We start from the raw sequence: 18,401 nt of genomic DNA on the forward strand, positions 1-18,401 counted from the left end.
CTGCATCTCTGCCCCCTCGAGCAATATTGTAGCCTGTGAGGAGAAAAACAGCTTGAGCGTACGCAGAGTCCGCTCGCAATACTTTCCCCTGCTCAGGCGAGTGCAGACTGCGCGCTCACGAATCTCTCCTCTCCTCGCTCGGAAAAGTTTCCCCTGCTCGCACGCGAGTGATTTTTTTTAGTGGGCGTTTTTTGTCAGCAAGGGGGCGGGCCTGGGGGGCATGCCAATCACCATTGTATCCCAAATATAATTGGTTGAGCGAATTCGCCAAGTGGACAGCAAGGTAAGGCAACACCACTAGGACAAACGGAACAAACCACACAGCCCTGAATGCCTGAATGACATGTATTGTGATTTGGTGTCTTGACTTGAGTGTTTGCAAAATGTCACACAGAGCAATGAACTTCAATATGTTTGTCTGAGTGCTGTCTTTTCTTTCCTCCATCGTTGACATTAATCTGATAAAACGCTGATCATTTTTTGTAACTTGGGTCCTGTTGCACACAGACTGTACATTTTTTATTTTGGTAAAACTGTTTTGTTCATATTCTAGATCTACTTCTTTCTCCCTGAAAATTATAAACATAATATTAAAAAATTATTTGAAAAAAAAAGAAAAAAAAAGATAGAAGGCCTATAGTTAATATAGTTCTCATTTTGATATTTATCACGATTTCCCAACCTTACTTTTCTCACCTGTGTGCTGGGTCCAGCAGGTGAGCCAGCAGAACCGGACGCCATTGCCAGCGGACACTGCGAGGCATTCACAGTGCTACGTGGAAATCGGACATTTCAGTACTTAAAGTGTGGGTGTCTGTGCACAATCTGGCGTGATTTTGTCGCTCCTGTACTACAATTTGTCCTCAGTACTGTCTAAAACAGCTTCCACATCTCACATCTAAACAGCCTTGGAAATTAAAACAGTTTTAGCCATGTAGGATATTCGTGCATGTTGTGCAAATGGAAGTTTGTCACTGACAGCAGTTTTTTCACTGCCAATCATGTGGCGTAGCCGAATCGTTTTAGATCCTATGTTCCCTGAAGGCAACATGATAGGGGAAGGTCTGTAGCCTTTTGGTTAAGCTGTCTGTCATGATTCCACACCCCTCTCAGTTGATGCCACGCCCCCCACGCTAGTACAGGGTCAAAAGTCTGAAACTGAAAAAGCAAGATCTGAAACTGAAAAAGAAAGATCTGAAACTGAAAAAAAGATTTGAAACTGTAAAAAAACGAAGATCTGAATCTGAAAAGATAGAACATGCAACTGAAAGAAATAGGATCCCAAATATCAAAACATATGAAAGTGAAAAATGAAAATAAATGATTTATTCAAAAGAATTACCAGAGTTGATCATAATTATTTTTAACCTGAAAAAACGTTTTGTACATTTATTTTTATTTTGAATACATTGATGTATTTTTCAAAATTCAAAAATTCAAAACTTGAAATTTCAGTTTCAAATTTTACTTTTTCAAGTACAAAACATTTGACCCCGATTTAGCTCCATATTTATTGTCCCACAACGGGGAAATTTGTTTGACACAGCAGCCAAAGGACAGAATATTACAAAAAAAAACAATAACAATAGCCATAAATTAACAATATAATTATAAAGGTAAGAAATAGAATAGACTTGTATATACATATAAACATGATATTGTACAAAAATAACAGCAGTGAATTTTTATTTACAATACAAATAATAAATATGGGTATTAAGAAAATTGACCAGATAGTATAGTCACATTGCACAGTGCAGAGTGCAGAGTGAGGTCTACTGGGAACAGTGCTGATTGTAGAGTCTGACAGGGCTCCATGCTCCATGTAATACTTAAATACTTAGACATCCAAATTTCACATTTTGCTCAGTTGCTCCATTAGTGGCTAAACACAGTTTGTGCAAGACACTTGAAAATAATGAATAACATCAGCATTGGGACAAATTGTTAAGTCTTTAAAATGTAAACTTTCCACTCAGTGTTACTCAACCATCTTGGGTGTTACACAAAAATATCTTGTCAACACAAAAAGATCAGCACACCCATACAGTATGGATGAGTAGTTTATTTAATGAGAGGTATATTTAATAACGCCCTCTGTGAAAACAGCAGCAGAATCCATCTGCTCATGTACCAGACAGCTGAATATGGTTGTCAAACACTCACAACATGATACACACTTAAGCATCACGAAGTATATGCTTGTATATAATCCCAAAGGCGAGACATGTTAAAAACCATGAGTGCTTTGGTCTTATTTAAATGAAGTGCTGATGTCACTCACCTTTAACAGTTGCTGTTCTCTTACAGTTGTACAGTATGGCCAATTCTCCAAACGCTGTGCCAGGACGCATCTCTCCCAGCAGCTTCCCATGCTGGATCACCTCTAACAAGCCCTCTGCAGTGAGGAAACACCACATCAAACTCATTTTATCATCTAAATTTTGGGATACATAATATGTTTAGGCAAATCTTTGTCATCGCAAGTCAAGTAAAGCTCTTGTCAAAGAAGTGGTAATTTGCCACATTTTTAGACCGCTTATGGTAAAGTGACTGCATTTATATATGTTGCTGAAGGTTCTCAGTCATCCAGGTCATGGTAATTCTAAGTGCTGTATCGTAGGCAACTGGACTTGTTTCAGTTTCTTGAAGACGTTTCACTTCTCATCCAAGAGGCTTCTTCAGTTCTAACTAACTGGAGAGGAGTTGCAGGCTTTTAAACTCTGTGTGAGAGTGTCCTTACAGAGTCGTTAAGGACACGTTTGAGCTCTGAGTTTCAGAGTTGTTAGGACCACTTGTGGGTCGTTGACACAAACATTCATGTGGGTTGCTAGGGCTAGGTGAGCCCAGGTGTGAATGGTTGTTAAGCTGTCTGGGGAGGGAACTCTGCATACTGCATTGAAGGTGGGTGATAAGTAATGTCTTAGTCCACCTCTGTTCAAAGACGGTCGTTCCAGTTTGACATAGATAGATTATTTTACTCCTCTTTCAAACCATCTGTTTTCTCTGGACAAGATGTTTACATTGTTGTCCTCATTTGTCTCCTTCAGATGTAAGTGGACAGCAGAGTCTTGACCTGAGGAGTTTGTCCTCCTGTGTTGTGCCATTCGCCTAGGAGAAGTTGGTTTGTCTCTCCAATATACAAATCTGTGCAGTCCTGGCTGCATTGAACAGCATAAACTACATTACTCTGTTTATGCCTGGGTGACACTCCCACACAGAGTTTAAAAGCCTGCAACTCCCCTCCAGTTCAAATCAAATCAATTGTATTTATATAGCCCAAAATCACAATCACATTGCCTCAGTGGGCTTTACAATCTGTACAGTGAACGACATCCTCTGTCTTTAGACCCTTGATTCAAGTGAGGAAAAACTTGCCATGTTGAGGGAAAAAAAACCCTTTTTAACAGGGAAAAAAGATGGAAGAAACCTCAGGAAGAGCCACAGAGGAGGAATCCCTCTCCCAGGATGGACAGACATGCAATAGATGTCACATGTACAGAACAGAACAACAAAATCACAGTTTACAAGTTGCATTGACAGAATATCTGATACAAATTATAATATAAGTAAAGGGTGTGGATCCAGGAGACGACTGAGCAGGCCTAGTTTTCGGATGTATACATAGCATGTATGGACAATAAGTGTGAAGGATCCATCATGGCCCTCTTCAAAGAATACTCAGCCAGGTTTTTGGTGTAACTATTGTCATATTGGGAAAATCTCACCTATGCAAATGATTAAGACTTACTGTATGTAAATTGATAATTGTTTTGAATTTTAGAATTTCAATATCCCTCTATTACTTTTCCTAAACTTATTTTTTATACCAACTGGTGCTCTTAAATGTACAAAAACACAAAATCTCTGCCCAGTCCCTAAGCCTGTCAAATATTAAAATGGGACTGAGGAATACAGTACATACAGTATTCAGCTGAGCTGACCTGCCAGTACGTAGAGGTGGTTTCCAGGTTGCCCCTCTTGAATGACCAGCTGTCCCTCGCTGTAAACCTTCTCATACATACAGTCCACCATTTCCCTCATGTGCTGTGGCTCCAGTTTCTTCAGAAAGTCATTGTTCATGATGGCATCGTTGATGAGCTTCTTGGTGCTGGGATGGAAGAAAGGAGCAGAAACAAACAGTGCCATATCAACTCAAGTTTATTTAAAGTCCAATATCACAACTTTGTAAAGCCTACTGTACCATCTGTCCTTAAACCCCAAAAGTCACTGTCTAATTGATTAGAAGTGAGATATGATGTACTTTCTTGTTGACAACTTAAAATCCCATCGGGCCGTGGCTGTTTATTTTACTGTGTCTCTTCTGTTTTGGTATTAAAAGCAAAAAGAAAGAGAGAGAATCAAACAACATTAAAAATAATTCACTGAAGTGATTGTTTGAGTTGGACAAATGGCTAAAATTCAACAGTTAACTTTGTATTAAAATTACATCTGTTATTTAAGTATGTTTCACAAAGACAACGTACTCCGTTCTCAGACAGACAGACGGACAGACAGACAGACAGCTGGTGCACTGTCTCAGTACCGGTATCTCAATCCAGAACCTACAAATTCCATAGACCACTATTTCACATTTTCTTTCATATATATAAATTTACACACACACACACACACACACACACACACACACACACACATATATATATACATATATATATATATATATATATACACTGAACAAAAATATAAACGCAACACTTTTGTTTTTGCTCCCATTTTTCATGAGCTGAACTCAAAGATCTAAAACATTTTCTGTATACACAAAAGAACCATTTCTGTCAAATATTGTTCACAAATCTGTCTAAATCTGTGTTAGTGAGCACTTCTCCTTTGCTGAGATAATCCATCCCACCTAACAGGTGTGGCATATCAAGATGCTGATTAGACAGCATGAATATTGCACAGATGTGCCTTAGGCTGGCCACAATAAAAGGCCACTCTGAAATGTGCAGTTTTGCTTTATTGGGGGGGTCAGAAAACCAGTCAGTACCTGGTGTGACCACCATTTGCCTCACATTTCCTTCGCATAGAGTTGATCAGGTTGATCAGCGTTTTAACCCTAACCTAACCCTATTGGGAAGTAATTGGAACTTGAAAGTCGGATTCGGAACAGCGGTGTTTCGGAGTGGGGGTGTTTCGGAATGGAGGGGTTTCGCAATGGAGGTGTTTTGGAATGGAAGGCCGTCCCCGTACGTCGGGCTGTGGCGCCGTCGGAGGCTGCTCACCCAGATGTGTGCTCGCCCGTTGCCTGTGGAAATTTCCTACCTAAATGGGATACGTGTGACCCAAAACACAAGAGTGCCATATAGGGGACTAATTGTGTCCAACACACACCATACTTGGAAATGGCTCTTACAATGGCCAAGCATTGAAATTGACCGGACTGTCATGCCCACCAGGAATAACCCCACAGCATGACATTTTCTCCCAGGATTTCCTGATACTTGATTGAATCCATCTTGCCCTCACCACGCAGGTTTCCAGTGCCAGAGGAAGTGAAGCAGCCCCAGAGCATCACTGAGCCACCGCCATACTTCACTATAGGCAGGGTGTTCTTTTCAGCGTATGCTTCATTCTTCCTCCTCCAGACATACCGCTGATCCATAGGCCTGAAAAGTTCCAGTTTTGTTTCATCGCTCCACAGAACAGAATCCCAAAACCTCTTTGGCTTATTTATATAGTTTTGAGCAAATTGGAACAGACTTTTCTTGAGCTTTTGGGTCAGTAGTAGTGTATGTCTTGGAGTTCGGGCATGGAGCCCTTAAGCGTTTAGTATGCGCCTTACTGTGGAAACTGAAACCTCAGTGCCTGCTGCCACCAAGTCTTACTGCAGGTCTTCTACAGTCAGTCGAGGGTTTTTGACCACCTGCCTCCTCAGGACTCTGGTGGCAGCCGTTGATAGATTCCTCTTTCTGCCACGTCCAGGTAGTGTAGCCACTGTTCCTTTAATTTTAAACTTGTGAGCTATGCTTCCAACTGTATCTCTAGGAACATTCAGTGCCTTTGCTATCTTTTTGTATCCTTTTCCTTGTTTGTGCAAGGCAATGATCTCTTCTCTGAATGTTTTGGACAATTCTCTTGACTTAGCCATATTTCCAACATGCAATGAAATGTCACCGTCAACAGTCCAGGTATTTGAGGTGCACACCTGATGCAACTAATGAAGCCCTTGATTGCTTGCATCAGGTGTGCTTGAGACCACACCTGATTTGCAAATGTGTGCTCTTATGAGGAATTCTATTCAGGGGGTTGAATATTTTTGAGACTGCAGTAGTGATTGCAACTGTATATGTATACATATGTATATGTATGTATATGTATATATGTATATATATGCCTGCGAAATAATGAATGAATAAATGATTTCACCATGTTGCCATCTGGCAAACATACAAAAGTATCCACTGTTATTTTACCAGACTACGGAGCAGCTTCATTCCTCAGGCCGTGAGACTCTTGAACTCATCCTCAACACTACAGCTAGACTTTTTTTTTGGGACAAATAAGTCTACCTTGTACCTTGTATATCAATTTGAATACGGCATTCTTCTTTAAGAATGTGGGGAGCTTGTTATTTGAACATCAGTACAGAAACTGAAGCCTGGATAGTCATGGACTACTTTCCCGCGGTCAGTGGCGGTGATAAATGTCAACAGTTTTGCTTATGTTGCACTCTATGTACCCAGGTACACTCTGCCATTGCCAAACGACTCAGTGATTGAAGTCTGTCTCTTACCTAGCAGCACCTCTTTTCTCTTCAGTCTGCCGCTACATAACCTCTTCATATTCTGCATTGTGATTAACTCTCAGAAGCTTAACAAGGTTTGTGGTGTTGCCACAGTACCCCACAGCACTACCAAACACATCACATTCGGCATTGTTGCTGTTCTGAAAACGGAAAAAACTCCACGCATGACTGTGCTTGCATCATCAGCATGTCTGTAAGTAGAACCCGGCACCTTATGCATTTACAGTTGCAGTCTGCATACGAAGGCGGAATGAGAGGCAGTTCCTACCAAACAGCGGGTAACAGATCCTGGTGATAGCGTAATAACTTTCTACTGTACACCTGTTGGTGAGAAAAATACCCTAATTTAGTTTAATGTGTAAATGTCAATCTTTAAACAAGAGAATCGATCGTAGAACAGAAATGTTTGGGCTCTAAAGTATCAATATTGCTGTAGCGATCCGCACACCACTACTGTACAGTAGTTTTGGCTGAAGGTTACAATTGTATTGACTTTGATATTGATTTTAATGATATCTATGTACTCAATTGTACTTACCATGATAATAAACTTAGTTATTCCCATCTAATTAATTTTTTTACTCACGTCACTCACACTCAATTCATTCAAGTATATTTAAAAGATTTCACAGTGTCATGATTCAGTGCCTGTTTCTGTTTCCTGTTTTACTTTGTAGTTTTACCCTTGTGTGTCACGTCATGCTTATCAGTTCCTATGTGTTTTTGTCATGGTTCAGTATCTGTTTGGTTTATTTCCTGTTTTATTTTGAAATTGTTCCCTTGTGTGTCGCATCCTACTTGTCACTTCCTCCTGTGTGTTTTTTCATTGATTCCCTCACCTGTCCGTGTCCGTCCTCACTCCACCTGTACCTTGTCTCGTCATTAGTGTCTCTGTGTGTATATAGCCTTTGTTTGCCCTCATGTCTGGGTCAGATTGTTTCGTTTCCCCATGTTGGTTCGTTTCCCCGTGTTGGTCTGTCTCCCTCTTTGATGTCCCGTTCCCGACCCTACCTGCATTAGCCGTTAGCCTAGCCTGTGTTTGTCCTGGTCTGTCTTGTTCCGTGTTCCCCCCGTGAAGTCTCTCTTTGTTCCCAACCAGCTTCCTCCCTCGTGTCTCCTCCTGTGACTCCTCGTGTCTCCCGGTTTTGGTATGTTTGTAATTTGGTTTCTCTTTTGATTTGTACTTTGCTTTTCTTTGTACTGTGCTTAGCCCTTTGTTGCTACTTTGGTTTTTGTCTTCTAGTGTTACTTTTAGTTTGTTTGTATTCCCCTCGTGGATTGTAGTTTCAGCTTGTTTATTAAAGCTCGCTTTTTGTTTCCCCTCTATACTGCCTCTTGTGTGTGCTTATGTGTGTGTCTGCGTTTGGGTTCTCTCCTCCATTTAATATCTCGTAAAACCATAACAGATCGAGCTGACCCATTATGGACCCAGCAGACATTGTTATATTGAGAGGCATCACAGACACATGGTCTGCTTGCCTTGCTGGCAGGGTAAGGTTAGAGGATGCGCTTCAGGTTCTCTTGGACTTTGAAAAAGTTTTGTTAGATAGGCCCTCATTGAGGGAGGTTCAGGGGACTGCAGGAATATTATCAGAGGCAAAGAGACTGAAGGGGCTTTTGGAGGAGTTGCAGGGCAGTGATGCCTATGTAGTTGCCAGCCACCTGCCTGTGAGCCTTTTTTCAGCTCCTGGACCTTCCAAGGGTTCTCCGTCGGCGGCCCGACCGACTCCTGCTCCTTCATCGGCGGCCCAGCCGACTCCTGGCGGTGATCCCCAGTCGGTGGTCCGGCTGACACCTGCCAGTGGTTCTCCGTTGGCGGCCCGACCGACTCCTGCTCCTCCGTCGGCAGCCTGGCCGGTGCCTGACCCTGTCCTGTTCTTGCTCCTTCGTCGGTGGTCCAGCCGACTCCTGGCAGTGGATCCCAGTCGGTGGTCCGGCTGACACCTGCCAGTGGTTCTCCGTCAGCGGCCCGTCCGACTCCTGTTCCTGCTCCTTCGTCGGTGGCCCGGCCGACTCCTGGCGGTGGTCCCCAGTCGGTGGTCCGGCTCACACCTGCCAGTGGTTCTCTGTCGGTGGCCCGACCGACTTCTGCTCCTCCGTCGGCAGCCTGGCCAACACCAGTTCCTGTCTCTCGGTCGGAGGTCCAGCCGAGTCCTGTCCCTGCCTCAGCCTCAACCCCAGACAAGCCCCCAGTGGATCCATTCTTGGGAACCCGCCTGGCATACAAGGTACCTCCCCCGAGAAGGCGACGTTCTCAGCTGCGTCCTGGCTCCCTGAGGTCTGGCGCCTTGTTCTGCGGTTCCTCGCTGCAGCCCGGGGCTTCGGAGCCGAGCCTGCCCAGCGCCTCTGTTCCAGTATCGGCTCCCCGGTCGACACCTGCCAGTGGCTCCCAGTCGGCAGTCCTGCCGGCTCCAGTTCCTGCTCCTTCATCGGCAGCCCGGCCGACTCCTGGCGGTGATCCCCAGTCGGTGGTCCGGCTGACACCTGCCAGTGGTTCTCCGTCGGCAGCCCGTCCGACTCCTGCTCCTCCATCGGCAGCCCGACCGACTCCTGGCGGTGATCCCCAGTAGGCGGTCCAGCTGACACCTGCCAGTGGTTCTCCGTCGGCGGCCCGTCCGACTCTTGCTTCCCCGTCAGCAGCCTGGCCGACTCCGGAGCCTGCCTCCCTGTCGGCAGCCTGGCCGACTCCTGAGCCTGCCCCTCCGTCGGCTCCCAGGCCGACTCCTGAGCCTGCCCCTCCGTCGGCAGCCTGGCCGACTCCTGAGCCTGCCCCTCCGTCGGCTCCCAGGCCAACTCCTGACTCTGCTCCTCCGTCGGCTCCAAGGCCGGCAGCAGCCAGTGATCCCCCGTCGGTTCCCAGGCCGACTCCTGACCCTGCTCCTCCGTCGGCTCCAAGGCCGACAGCAGCCAGTGCTCCTCCGTCGGCTCCAAGGCCGACAGCAGCCAGTGCTCCTCCGTCGGCTCCTCCGTCGACAGCAGCCAGTGCTCCTCCGTCGGCTCCCAGGCCGACAGCAGCCTGTGATCCTCCGTCGGCTCCCAGGCCGACAGCAGCCTGTGATCCTCCATCGGTGGTCCTGCCGACATCCAGGAGTGTTTCCCAGATGGCACTTCGGCTTCCAGAGGGTCACAGCCTTCGTCTTCGCCGCCGGCTTCCAGAGGGTCACAGCCTTCGCCTTCGTCACCGGCCTCCAGTGGGTTCCAGCCCACGCCCTCGTCACCGGCCTCCAGTGGGTTCCAGCCCATGCCTGCGCCTTCTCCGACGGTCTCCAGTGGGTTCCAGCCCACACCTTCGACGACGGCCTCCAGAGGGTTCCAGCCTTCGCCTTCGCCGACGGCCTCCAGAGGGTTCCAGCCTTCACCTACGGCCCCCTGAGGGCGTTTGCCGTCGCCGACGGCCTCCAGAAGGTTTCTGCGTTTGCCGCAGGCCTTCTGATCGGCCTCTGCCCCTTACCTTGACCTCCTGGTCTCCCCCTACCCTGACTTTGGCCCCGCTCCGGACCCCCCTCCACCCTCCTGGCTTCATTTGGACTCGCCCTCATGTCTGGGTCAGATTGTTTCGTTTCCCCATGTTGGTTCATTTCCCCGTGTTGGTCTGTCTCCCTCTTTGATGTCCCGTTCCTGACCCTACCTGCATTAGCCGTTAGCCTAGCCTGTGTTTGTCCTGGTCTGTCTTGTTCCGTGTTCCCCCCGTGAAGTCTCTTTGTTCCCAACCAGCTTCCTCCCTCGTGTCTCCTCCTGTGACTCCTCGTGTCTCCCGGTTTTGGTATGTTTGTAATTTGGTTTCTCTTTTGATTTGTACTTTGCTTTTCTTTGTACTGTGCTTAGCCCTTTGTTGCTACTTTGGTTTTTGTCTTCTAGTGTTACTTTTAGTTTGTTTGTATTCCCCTCGTGGATTGTAGTTTTAGCTTGTTTATTAAAGCTCGCTTTTTGTTTCCCCTCTATACTGCCTCTTGTGTGTGCCTGTGTGTCTGCGTTTGGGTCCTCTCCTCCATTTAATGTCTCGTAAAACCATAACACACAGCCTTGAAATTTACTCAATATTTTGAAGTGAAAAAAATGAGTACATGTTAGTTTTTTAGAATGAATTTGTTTATTTTTGTTTATCATGTGAAGTAGTTACAATCCAGACTCCAAAAAAAAGGTTGGGACACTGTGTGAAACAGAATGTGATCATTTGTGAATGCTGTTTGACACATACTCAGTTGACATCATCAGTACAAGGACAATATATTTAATGGTTTGCCTCATCAACTTCATTTATCAACTTTATTTGATGCCCAAATGTGGTGATTTCAGTACTATATGCATTATGTTATATTGTGATCAGAAATGGTTGCCAGACCAATACCGTCTTGCTAATTCTGGTCCTGGGTTCAAGCCACTGCATTACTGTCTGCAGTTGAAATGTATTCAGCAGATTTCCCTGAGCATGTGTTTGTGTGCCTCCCTGATTACCACATCACACAGATGATGTGCGAGTGCATTCAGTAAAAAGGAGAGTGCTGAATGGGTCTGAGAGTAGTGGGCAAGGCACGCAGCATAGGTTGTGTAATTGAAGCCCATAATGACCCACACCCTGTATTTAGATTGCATGGTCTTTTGTTTCTCTCCATTTCTTTCTATTATCCTGTCATGCTAATACAGCCTTTCAGATATGGGGGATGTTACAAAAGCTAGAGAGAGCTCTCATTTCCTGCCAATGAAATTCTGTTTAGGCTGATCATAGCTGACTGTTAAAATGACAACAATTTAAATTTTTGAGCAATTTAGAGGAGTACTTGTACTTCTGTTATACATTTTCTGTAGGCCAAGCCAGTATTTTTCAGTCCTGTTCCTGTCTTGCATGTTTTAGATGTTTCCCTGCTCCAGTACACCTGATTCAAATGAATGGGTCACTATCAGGCTTCTGCAGAGCTTTATGATGATCAGATCATTTGAATGAGCTGTGATGGAGCAGCTAAACATACAGGGCAGAAGGAAGGGTACGTATTGGTAAAAAAAAAAATCAGCAGTTGACTGAAGTCAGTCTGAAGTGTGGTCTTTCATTTCTGGAGGCGTTTTCTCATCAGAAGTCATACGATGTACATATGTTAGCTTTTAATGTGTTCCTGCGCCATCTCCCATAGACGTCAACTAAGCAAGATTCAGTGACATGTGTTCCTTTTTTAGGTTCCCCAGGAACAGGATTGAAAAACACTGTTCGAAGCACTTTGATTCGTGGGTCTGCAAAGAAACTTACAGGTGCCCGAGTATAATCCTGCTTAAAGCTGATTGGCTACTGTGAGACACAACAGATGCTCAAGTTGTGAGAATGTGTGAATTGTGAGCATCTCCAGTGCTTTAATGTTTGAATTCAATCAGCACGGTTAGCTCCTGGTTGCCTTTGTGCTGCTTTTGGTTTTTGTTCTGACTGAATGTGAGGTAAGGATATTCACCACTCCATGTAAACACAAATGGACCTCAACAACTATCAAATTACCTCCTGTTTTAATTTCAGCTGACACCTATCCATACTGTCTTCCGTCATTTTGTTTCATCCAGTCTGATGCTGTGTTTCTGTTTGTTTCTATCTGTTTCAGAGGGCAGGTATTTTGTCTTATATCAACCCAGTCTCAGGCCAAAGTGTGAAATAGACTTGTTGATCCGCTGGGGGGCAGCTTGTGAGTGTGACAGTTTGGCACAAAAGTACACGCTTGTATGAAGTTGCAGTACCAGCAGGGGGCATAATGACAGAAACAATGGTAAAATGAAAGACAGAAAGTTTGCAGGAGGCTGTCAGGGATGGTCAGGTTGTTTAGTCGTACGTCTTTAAGCCAGGTGACCAGACTTTGAGTTACATCAGAGGCAAACATTCATGGTGACTGTTTTCAAGGAACTACTTATTTTCAGTGAACCAATGATATTTTTCTAGACATAACCAATTAGATCTGGTGCCTTTTATTTAAAAAAATGTAGCAAGACATAACATGTTTGTTATTGATAACCATGGAATAAGACTGCATTGTTTTCATGGATAGGTGAGGCCTAACGAGACAGTGACATGGTGGACTTCTGGATCTGTGATACCAGGTTTCTTTTCATACACTGACCAAATCAGTATCAAGTGATATATCTCTGCTCCAGACATTATTTTCAGACACAATGAAATTGGCAGCAGCAGTTTAGCCACTAGCACTTTGTAATTTATGATGTAATCTGTAAATATCACCAGAGTAACAATTAAACCATTTTATTTTCACATCTTACTCTGTGAATTGAGTAATTATTTCAGCCAAAACAGAGGTGATGGTGGAAAGACAAACCAAGACTGTTTTGGTGAGTTTTGTTTCATTAAAGTCAAGTTTGAATGAAGTGTGTTTTGACTTTATTGTGTTAATGTATTAAACTAAAAGCTAAGAGCTTGTGAAATGTAGCAAACTAGCTGTTTGCAACCTCTTACTGAAACTATAAACATCTCTTGAATTACAAAGTGGTATGAGGAGACAGGACTTCAACACATAACATTGTTATTGTATTGTTATTGTGAAGCTGTGGGGGTGCCAAATCACACAAAATGACAATTTCCACATATTGTTGCTTCAATAACCCTTCTAACTTCTTTGATGCCAGCTCACAATTAAGATTTCTGCAATTCATTATTCTGTAATAAGTCTGATCCTTTATGTGTACACACCAGCAGACACTTTGAGTTTGACGTGTTCATTACTCACCATAATGAAGTGAAGATTTTGAAGCTACAGCACCTTTCAGGTCTACGACTGGTGTGTTAAGCATTCAAAACACTGATTTTGGTTGGAGTGTCCCTTTAACTTACTGTGAGGCTTTGCCGACAGCCTTGGCGATGGAGACGTGTGCTGCTCTGAACCCTCCACAGAAGTTCTCTGAAGTGGGTTCAGCAGAGACGCCCTCTTTTGCTTTGAGCCTGCGGTGGACCTCCACAGCCACCCTGTGGAAGCGGCTGGGACCCTGGTTGATGACACTGAAGCGGCGGTGGCTGTGGTGGCTCAGGGCAGGCGGAGAGCAGCCCAGACTGTTGTTGTAGCCAATAGCATCTTGGAGCTTGTCGATCTGTGAAATCTTGGCCTCCAGTTCCCTCTGGAGATGCTGTAACTGAAGCTCCTGGGCTCGAAAGTCTTGGTCACGACGTGCCAGCTCTGCCTCTAGGTGGCTGATTCGCAATCTGAGGATCAGAATTGGTTTAAGACACTAAACTCACATAAAGTCAACCCTAGAAAGCCAGACTATCGTACACAAACTCCGTCTTCACAAGACACATGTGGAATACATATAGCAAGAAATGTTGAACTTGAACATGTACATGTTGGACTGATCAATAAATTAGAATAAATAAGAAGTTTAGATGGAAACATGACTATCAAAATTCCTTGACCTTGTAAACAACTATTTAAACTACAGCAATTGATTTAACAGGTTAGGGCACTTAAAAAGAGACAGGAACAGTCGGCTCCCTCCTCATGCCCGCAAAGACTTCCATCAAGCATAAAATAAAGTGGAAGTGAAAATGGCATCTACAATGTTGTTGTGACAGCATGTTTCAGAACACAAACACCACATGAAGTAAAAAGTGATGAAAAGGTCAAAGGTAATCGTGCCGCTATACTGCTGTGATGTCATCTGCGACCTCATTGAAGGTGAAGTCAGGCTTGGTGGATCTTGCCTGAGTGATGACTGTTCCATTGGACCTATCCGTGTTGGAGGTTTTTTTTTTTTTTCGAGTTCTGAGTACAATGGAATGCATTGAAAAACAAAAGATGTAGTTTGATGACATCGTGAAGAAGCATAGGATCATGGGAGTTGTCTTCATTGTAAAAATAAAAAAACACCACTGCTGATGAAAATCAATCTGACATGACTCAGGCAGAAATGTTTACAGGGGTGGATGGTAGGATAAAACAATGACAGGACTTTCACCCAGGAGACTGCTGTTCATGCCAGTGTGAAACCAGAAACCACCGGTGAGTTCTTTTTACTTGCTTACTGTGTACGGTTGGCATTCAGCTGCAGGAGAGAGGTTTGGAGATGGCTAATGAGAGCAGTGCCAGGTGAGTTGATTGGCACAGCTGGGGCTCATTGGCTAATTACACACTCCATTTTAATGCAGTAGTGTGCTGGATGTCATATGACTGCTGCGCACTGAGGACAAACAGCTCCATCAGCCTGTTGGATTTTTGTTTTAACTGAATGATTGGGGAGACATTGTTTGAAAACTGTGTTGTGAGACTTACAGAGGTGCACAGTATAGAGTGCTTATTTATGTGTTTACTTATGTGTTTATTTTGAAAATGTGCATCAGCAGTCAATAAAACCACACGGTTCGAGAGAAAACTGTGATGCCTGTTGTCAGTGCTCGGGGGTGAACTCACTGCATATGTGAAAACGTGGGTAATGTAAAAGGAAGGCTCTGCTGTATGGAATTTTATTTGATTTAAATTGTCCATATTGAGTCCAACAGTGTTAGAGGAGTTCAGTGCAAGACCAGTGGACTGCTTTTCAAGACTGCACGTATGCAGAACCTGTAAACACACTATAATGTGTAAAGTTGGTGGAGTTATCCTTTAATGTTGAGGCCTTCTTGAAATGAACCTATTGAACTTACAGAACCTTTCCACACCACTCTGAGAGAAGTGAAATGATGTGCCGTATTTCAGCAACAAAGGTTAAGAAGCTGGATATTATTCCAAATGAATTCTCTTCATTGTGAGGATGGAATTTGTTATTTGGGTCAAGTAGTAGTCACCAACGCATATGTTACATTGATAATTAGATCTACTAGCCCTTTAAATACAACCCCGATTCCAAAATTGTTTGGACACTGGTTCTTCTCAGCTGCGGGCATCAAATTCATATCGAGTGTATATGAGGAAAACCAATGTGTATTAGTTTGAACATTAAATATCTTTTTGTACTGTATTCAACTTATTGAAGATCGAAAAGGATTTTGAAATCATTACACTCTGCTTTATTAATTAATATACTTTTAAGCTTTTGGAATCAGGGTTGTTTTTATACTGTGTACTTTGAGCCTATACAATTCAATGAACTTTATTCAACCCCAGTAAGGGCAATTAAAGCACACACATCTCAACATTGGGTAACATAATACAATTGTTTAAATGTACTTAACGCTTTAATATTCTTTTTATCATTTTAACTGAGTGCATAGCAACAACTTCCTAATAATTTAATAATAATACATATACAGAATTCACAGGTGATTCTAAGCTAATACCAAGGGATGGGTTTGAGGTTTGATTCTAACCTGAGGACTTCTGTGTCCAGGCCAGGAGGATCTGTGTGGATGGAGGCCAGGCAGCTGTTCTCCTCAGCCCGTGGGGCTTTTATCGAACCATTGCCCATGGCCAGGCATTGGCTGGCCACCATAGGAATGGCCCTCAGGTAAATGGTAAAGTGTTCTACAGAAATGAAAATGACAAGCATTATTCATCTAGGTGTGAGACTGGTTTCTTGACTAACGACATGTGAGTCAATTATGATTCTTAATGGGAAATAAAAACGATATCACTATGACAACAATGACAATATAAGAAGTCAAATACCTTGTTTCTGGCCGGCAGAATTTTGCCACAAACACTGCTGCCTTGGACCATCCTTTACACTACTTCAGTGTTCTCACATGATGGCTTGCATACATTCAAGGAAAGAAAGAAAAACAAAAAACAAACAAAACAAGCAAAACAAAACCAAAAAAAAAAAAGTAGAAATGAAATTTAAATAGAGATAAAACACAAAATCAGTAGTGGTCCTGTTTATTTATAAGAGGCATGCCAGCTTCCACAGGCGCCGGCAATCAAATTTACTCATTAATTTCAGTCTGATCACTTTCCAGGAACTGCATAAAAGTGTCCCATATCTCTGTGAACTTATTTAATTTCCCTTTGGCAACATAAGTTAATTTCTCCAGTGTCAAGCATGACGCCATTTCCCGTAACCACGTTCCAGGTGTAGGGCTGTCCATACTTTTCCACCTCAATGCAATCCCTCTCCTAGCCTGAAGCAAGGATAGATCAATCATGGGTGCAGTTTTGCGGCCCGGTGCAAAGTGTTCAGGACAAATACCTAATAAACAGAGCTTTGCCTCAAGTGGAACCACCATATTAGCCATACGTGAAATCATGTAGGTTACATCTTTCCAAAATGACTGGATTTTTTGGCATTCCCACATGCAGTTCAGCAGAGTGCCAACATTATCACTACATTTAGTATAGCTGTCAGGAATGTTGGGGTTGTAGCGATGTAGTTTTACTGGTGTCACGTAAGTTCTCAATAGCCACTTGTATTGTATGAGTTTTAGTGCTGTGTTTATAGTCTTCGTTTGTAGTTTTCGTTAAACAAGCATTTTCCCACTCATTTTCTGTAATGTTTACTTCTAAGTCATTTCTCCATGCATTGAGTCTACAGTGGGAATTGTCCTTCGATTTGGATCATAACATACTATACAATACTGACAGCTGACCTTGAGCATCCTTATTACTTACAATAAACTTCTCTATAGCTGACATGGAAGGTCTGTCCAGGGAGTGGGTCTGCGATTTTATGAAGCTTCTTAACTGCAAGTATTTAAAGAAGTGATTTCTAGGTATATCATATTTACAGACCAATTGATCAAAGGTCATTAGATTCCCGTCTATATATAGGTCAATTATTTTACATAAACCTCATAAACCAGCCCATTGTTTAAATCCACCATCCGCTCTACCAGGTATAAAGTTGTCATTACCCCATATTGGGGAAAACTGAGAGAGTTTGGGTGCATCCCCTGTATAGGCATGAGCCTCATGCCAAACAGAGAGGGTATTTTTAACAAATGGGTTTTTTGTCTGCTTCTTAAGTTTTTTAACATGAGTAGAATACAAATATGACTGAAGAGGTAGACTTGATGTTGTAGTATGTTCAAAAGTTAGCCATGCTGGAGGATCAGAAGGAGAGACTATATAACCATCAAATTCTCAAAAATCTACAGTCTATTTATCATGAAAGAGATTTTCAATGATTTACTTACATAGTGGCAGAGGAATGGGTTGAAAGTGATACTCCTGAGGCTCTGAATTCAGCTGCATTTGTTGTGGTTGCCATCCAAAAGCAAAATGACACTCTTCTATACTGAGAGGGCTTTTACCATTTTCTCTTGAGTCACCAAGTGAATCTGCTGATGAAGTGGAAGTATCTGGCAACCCCTGGTGGCCTTGTGGTGTTTGACATATTGAGTGTGTGTCTGAGAGATAGTAATAATGGAATATTTACAGATATACTGTATGTAGACAGGAGGAGTCGGCTCCTTACACATACTCTCAAAGACTTCTATTGAGCACCGATCAACTGAATGAAAGTTAAAATTCCTGCACGTTTCACAAACAAACGCTATATAAAGTAAAAAGTGATGAAGAGGTAAAAAGTAATTGTTCACTATGTGCGCTGCCATCCTGCTGTGATATCATCTGTGTTTATGTTGGTAAACTCAGGCTAGGCAGATCTTGCTCCGAGTTGCCGACTTGAAATTCCGTCACTTTTCAATGTCAGAGGTCTTTTTTTTTTCCAACAATGGAACGCACCATAACTGGTTACTGCTGCCTGATAAAAACAAAACACAATT

At 43.3% G+C, this 18,401-nt stretch overlaps 1 protein-coding gene across 1 annotated transcript in view; it reads right to left on the reverse strand.

The window, feature by feature from the left end:
- Nucleotides 1–16,171, reverse strand: part of prkg2l (protein kinase cGMP-dependent 2, like) — a 70,729-nt gene extending 54,558 nt beyond the window's left edge. The window contains exons 1-4 of the mRNA XM_073482210.1: nucleotides 16,050–16,171; nucleotides 13,584–13,949; nucleotides 3,945–4,111; nucleotides 2,285–2,398 (exon numbers count right to left, since the gene is read on the reverse strand). Of these exons, the coding sequence (XP_073338311.1) occupies nucleotides 2,285–2,398; nucleotides 3,945–4,111; nucleotides 13,584–13,949; nucleotides 16,050–16,171 (769 nt within the window). The remainder of the gene's footprint in view (nucleotides 1–2,284; nucleotides 2,399–3,944; nucleotides 4,112–13,583; nucleotides 13,950–16,049) is intronic.
- Nucleotides 16,172–18,401: the final 2,230 nt, after the last annotated feature.

Source organism: Pagrus major, chromosome 15 (assembly GCF_040436345.1).
Source record: "Pagrus major chromosome 15, Pma_NU_1.0".
NCBI lineage: Eukaryota > Metazoa > Chordata > Actinopteri > Spariformes > Sparidae > Pagrus > Pagrus major.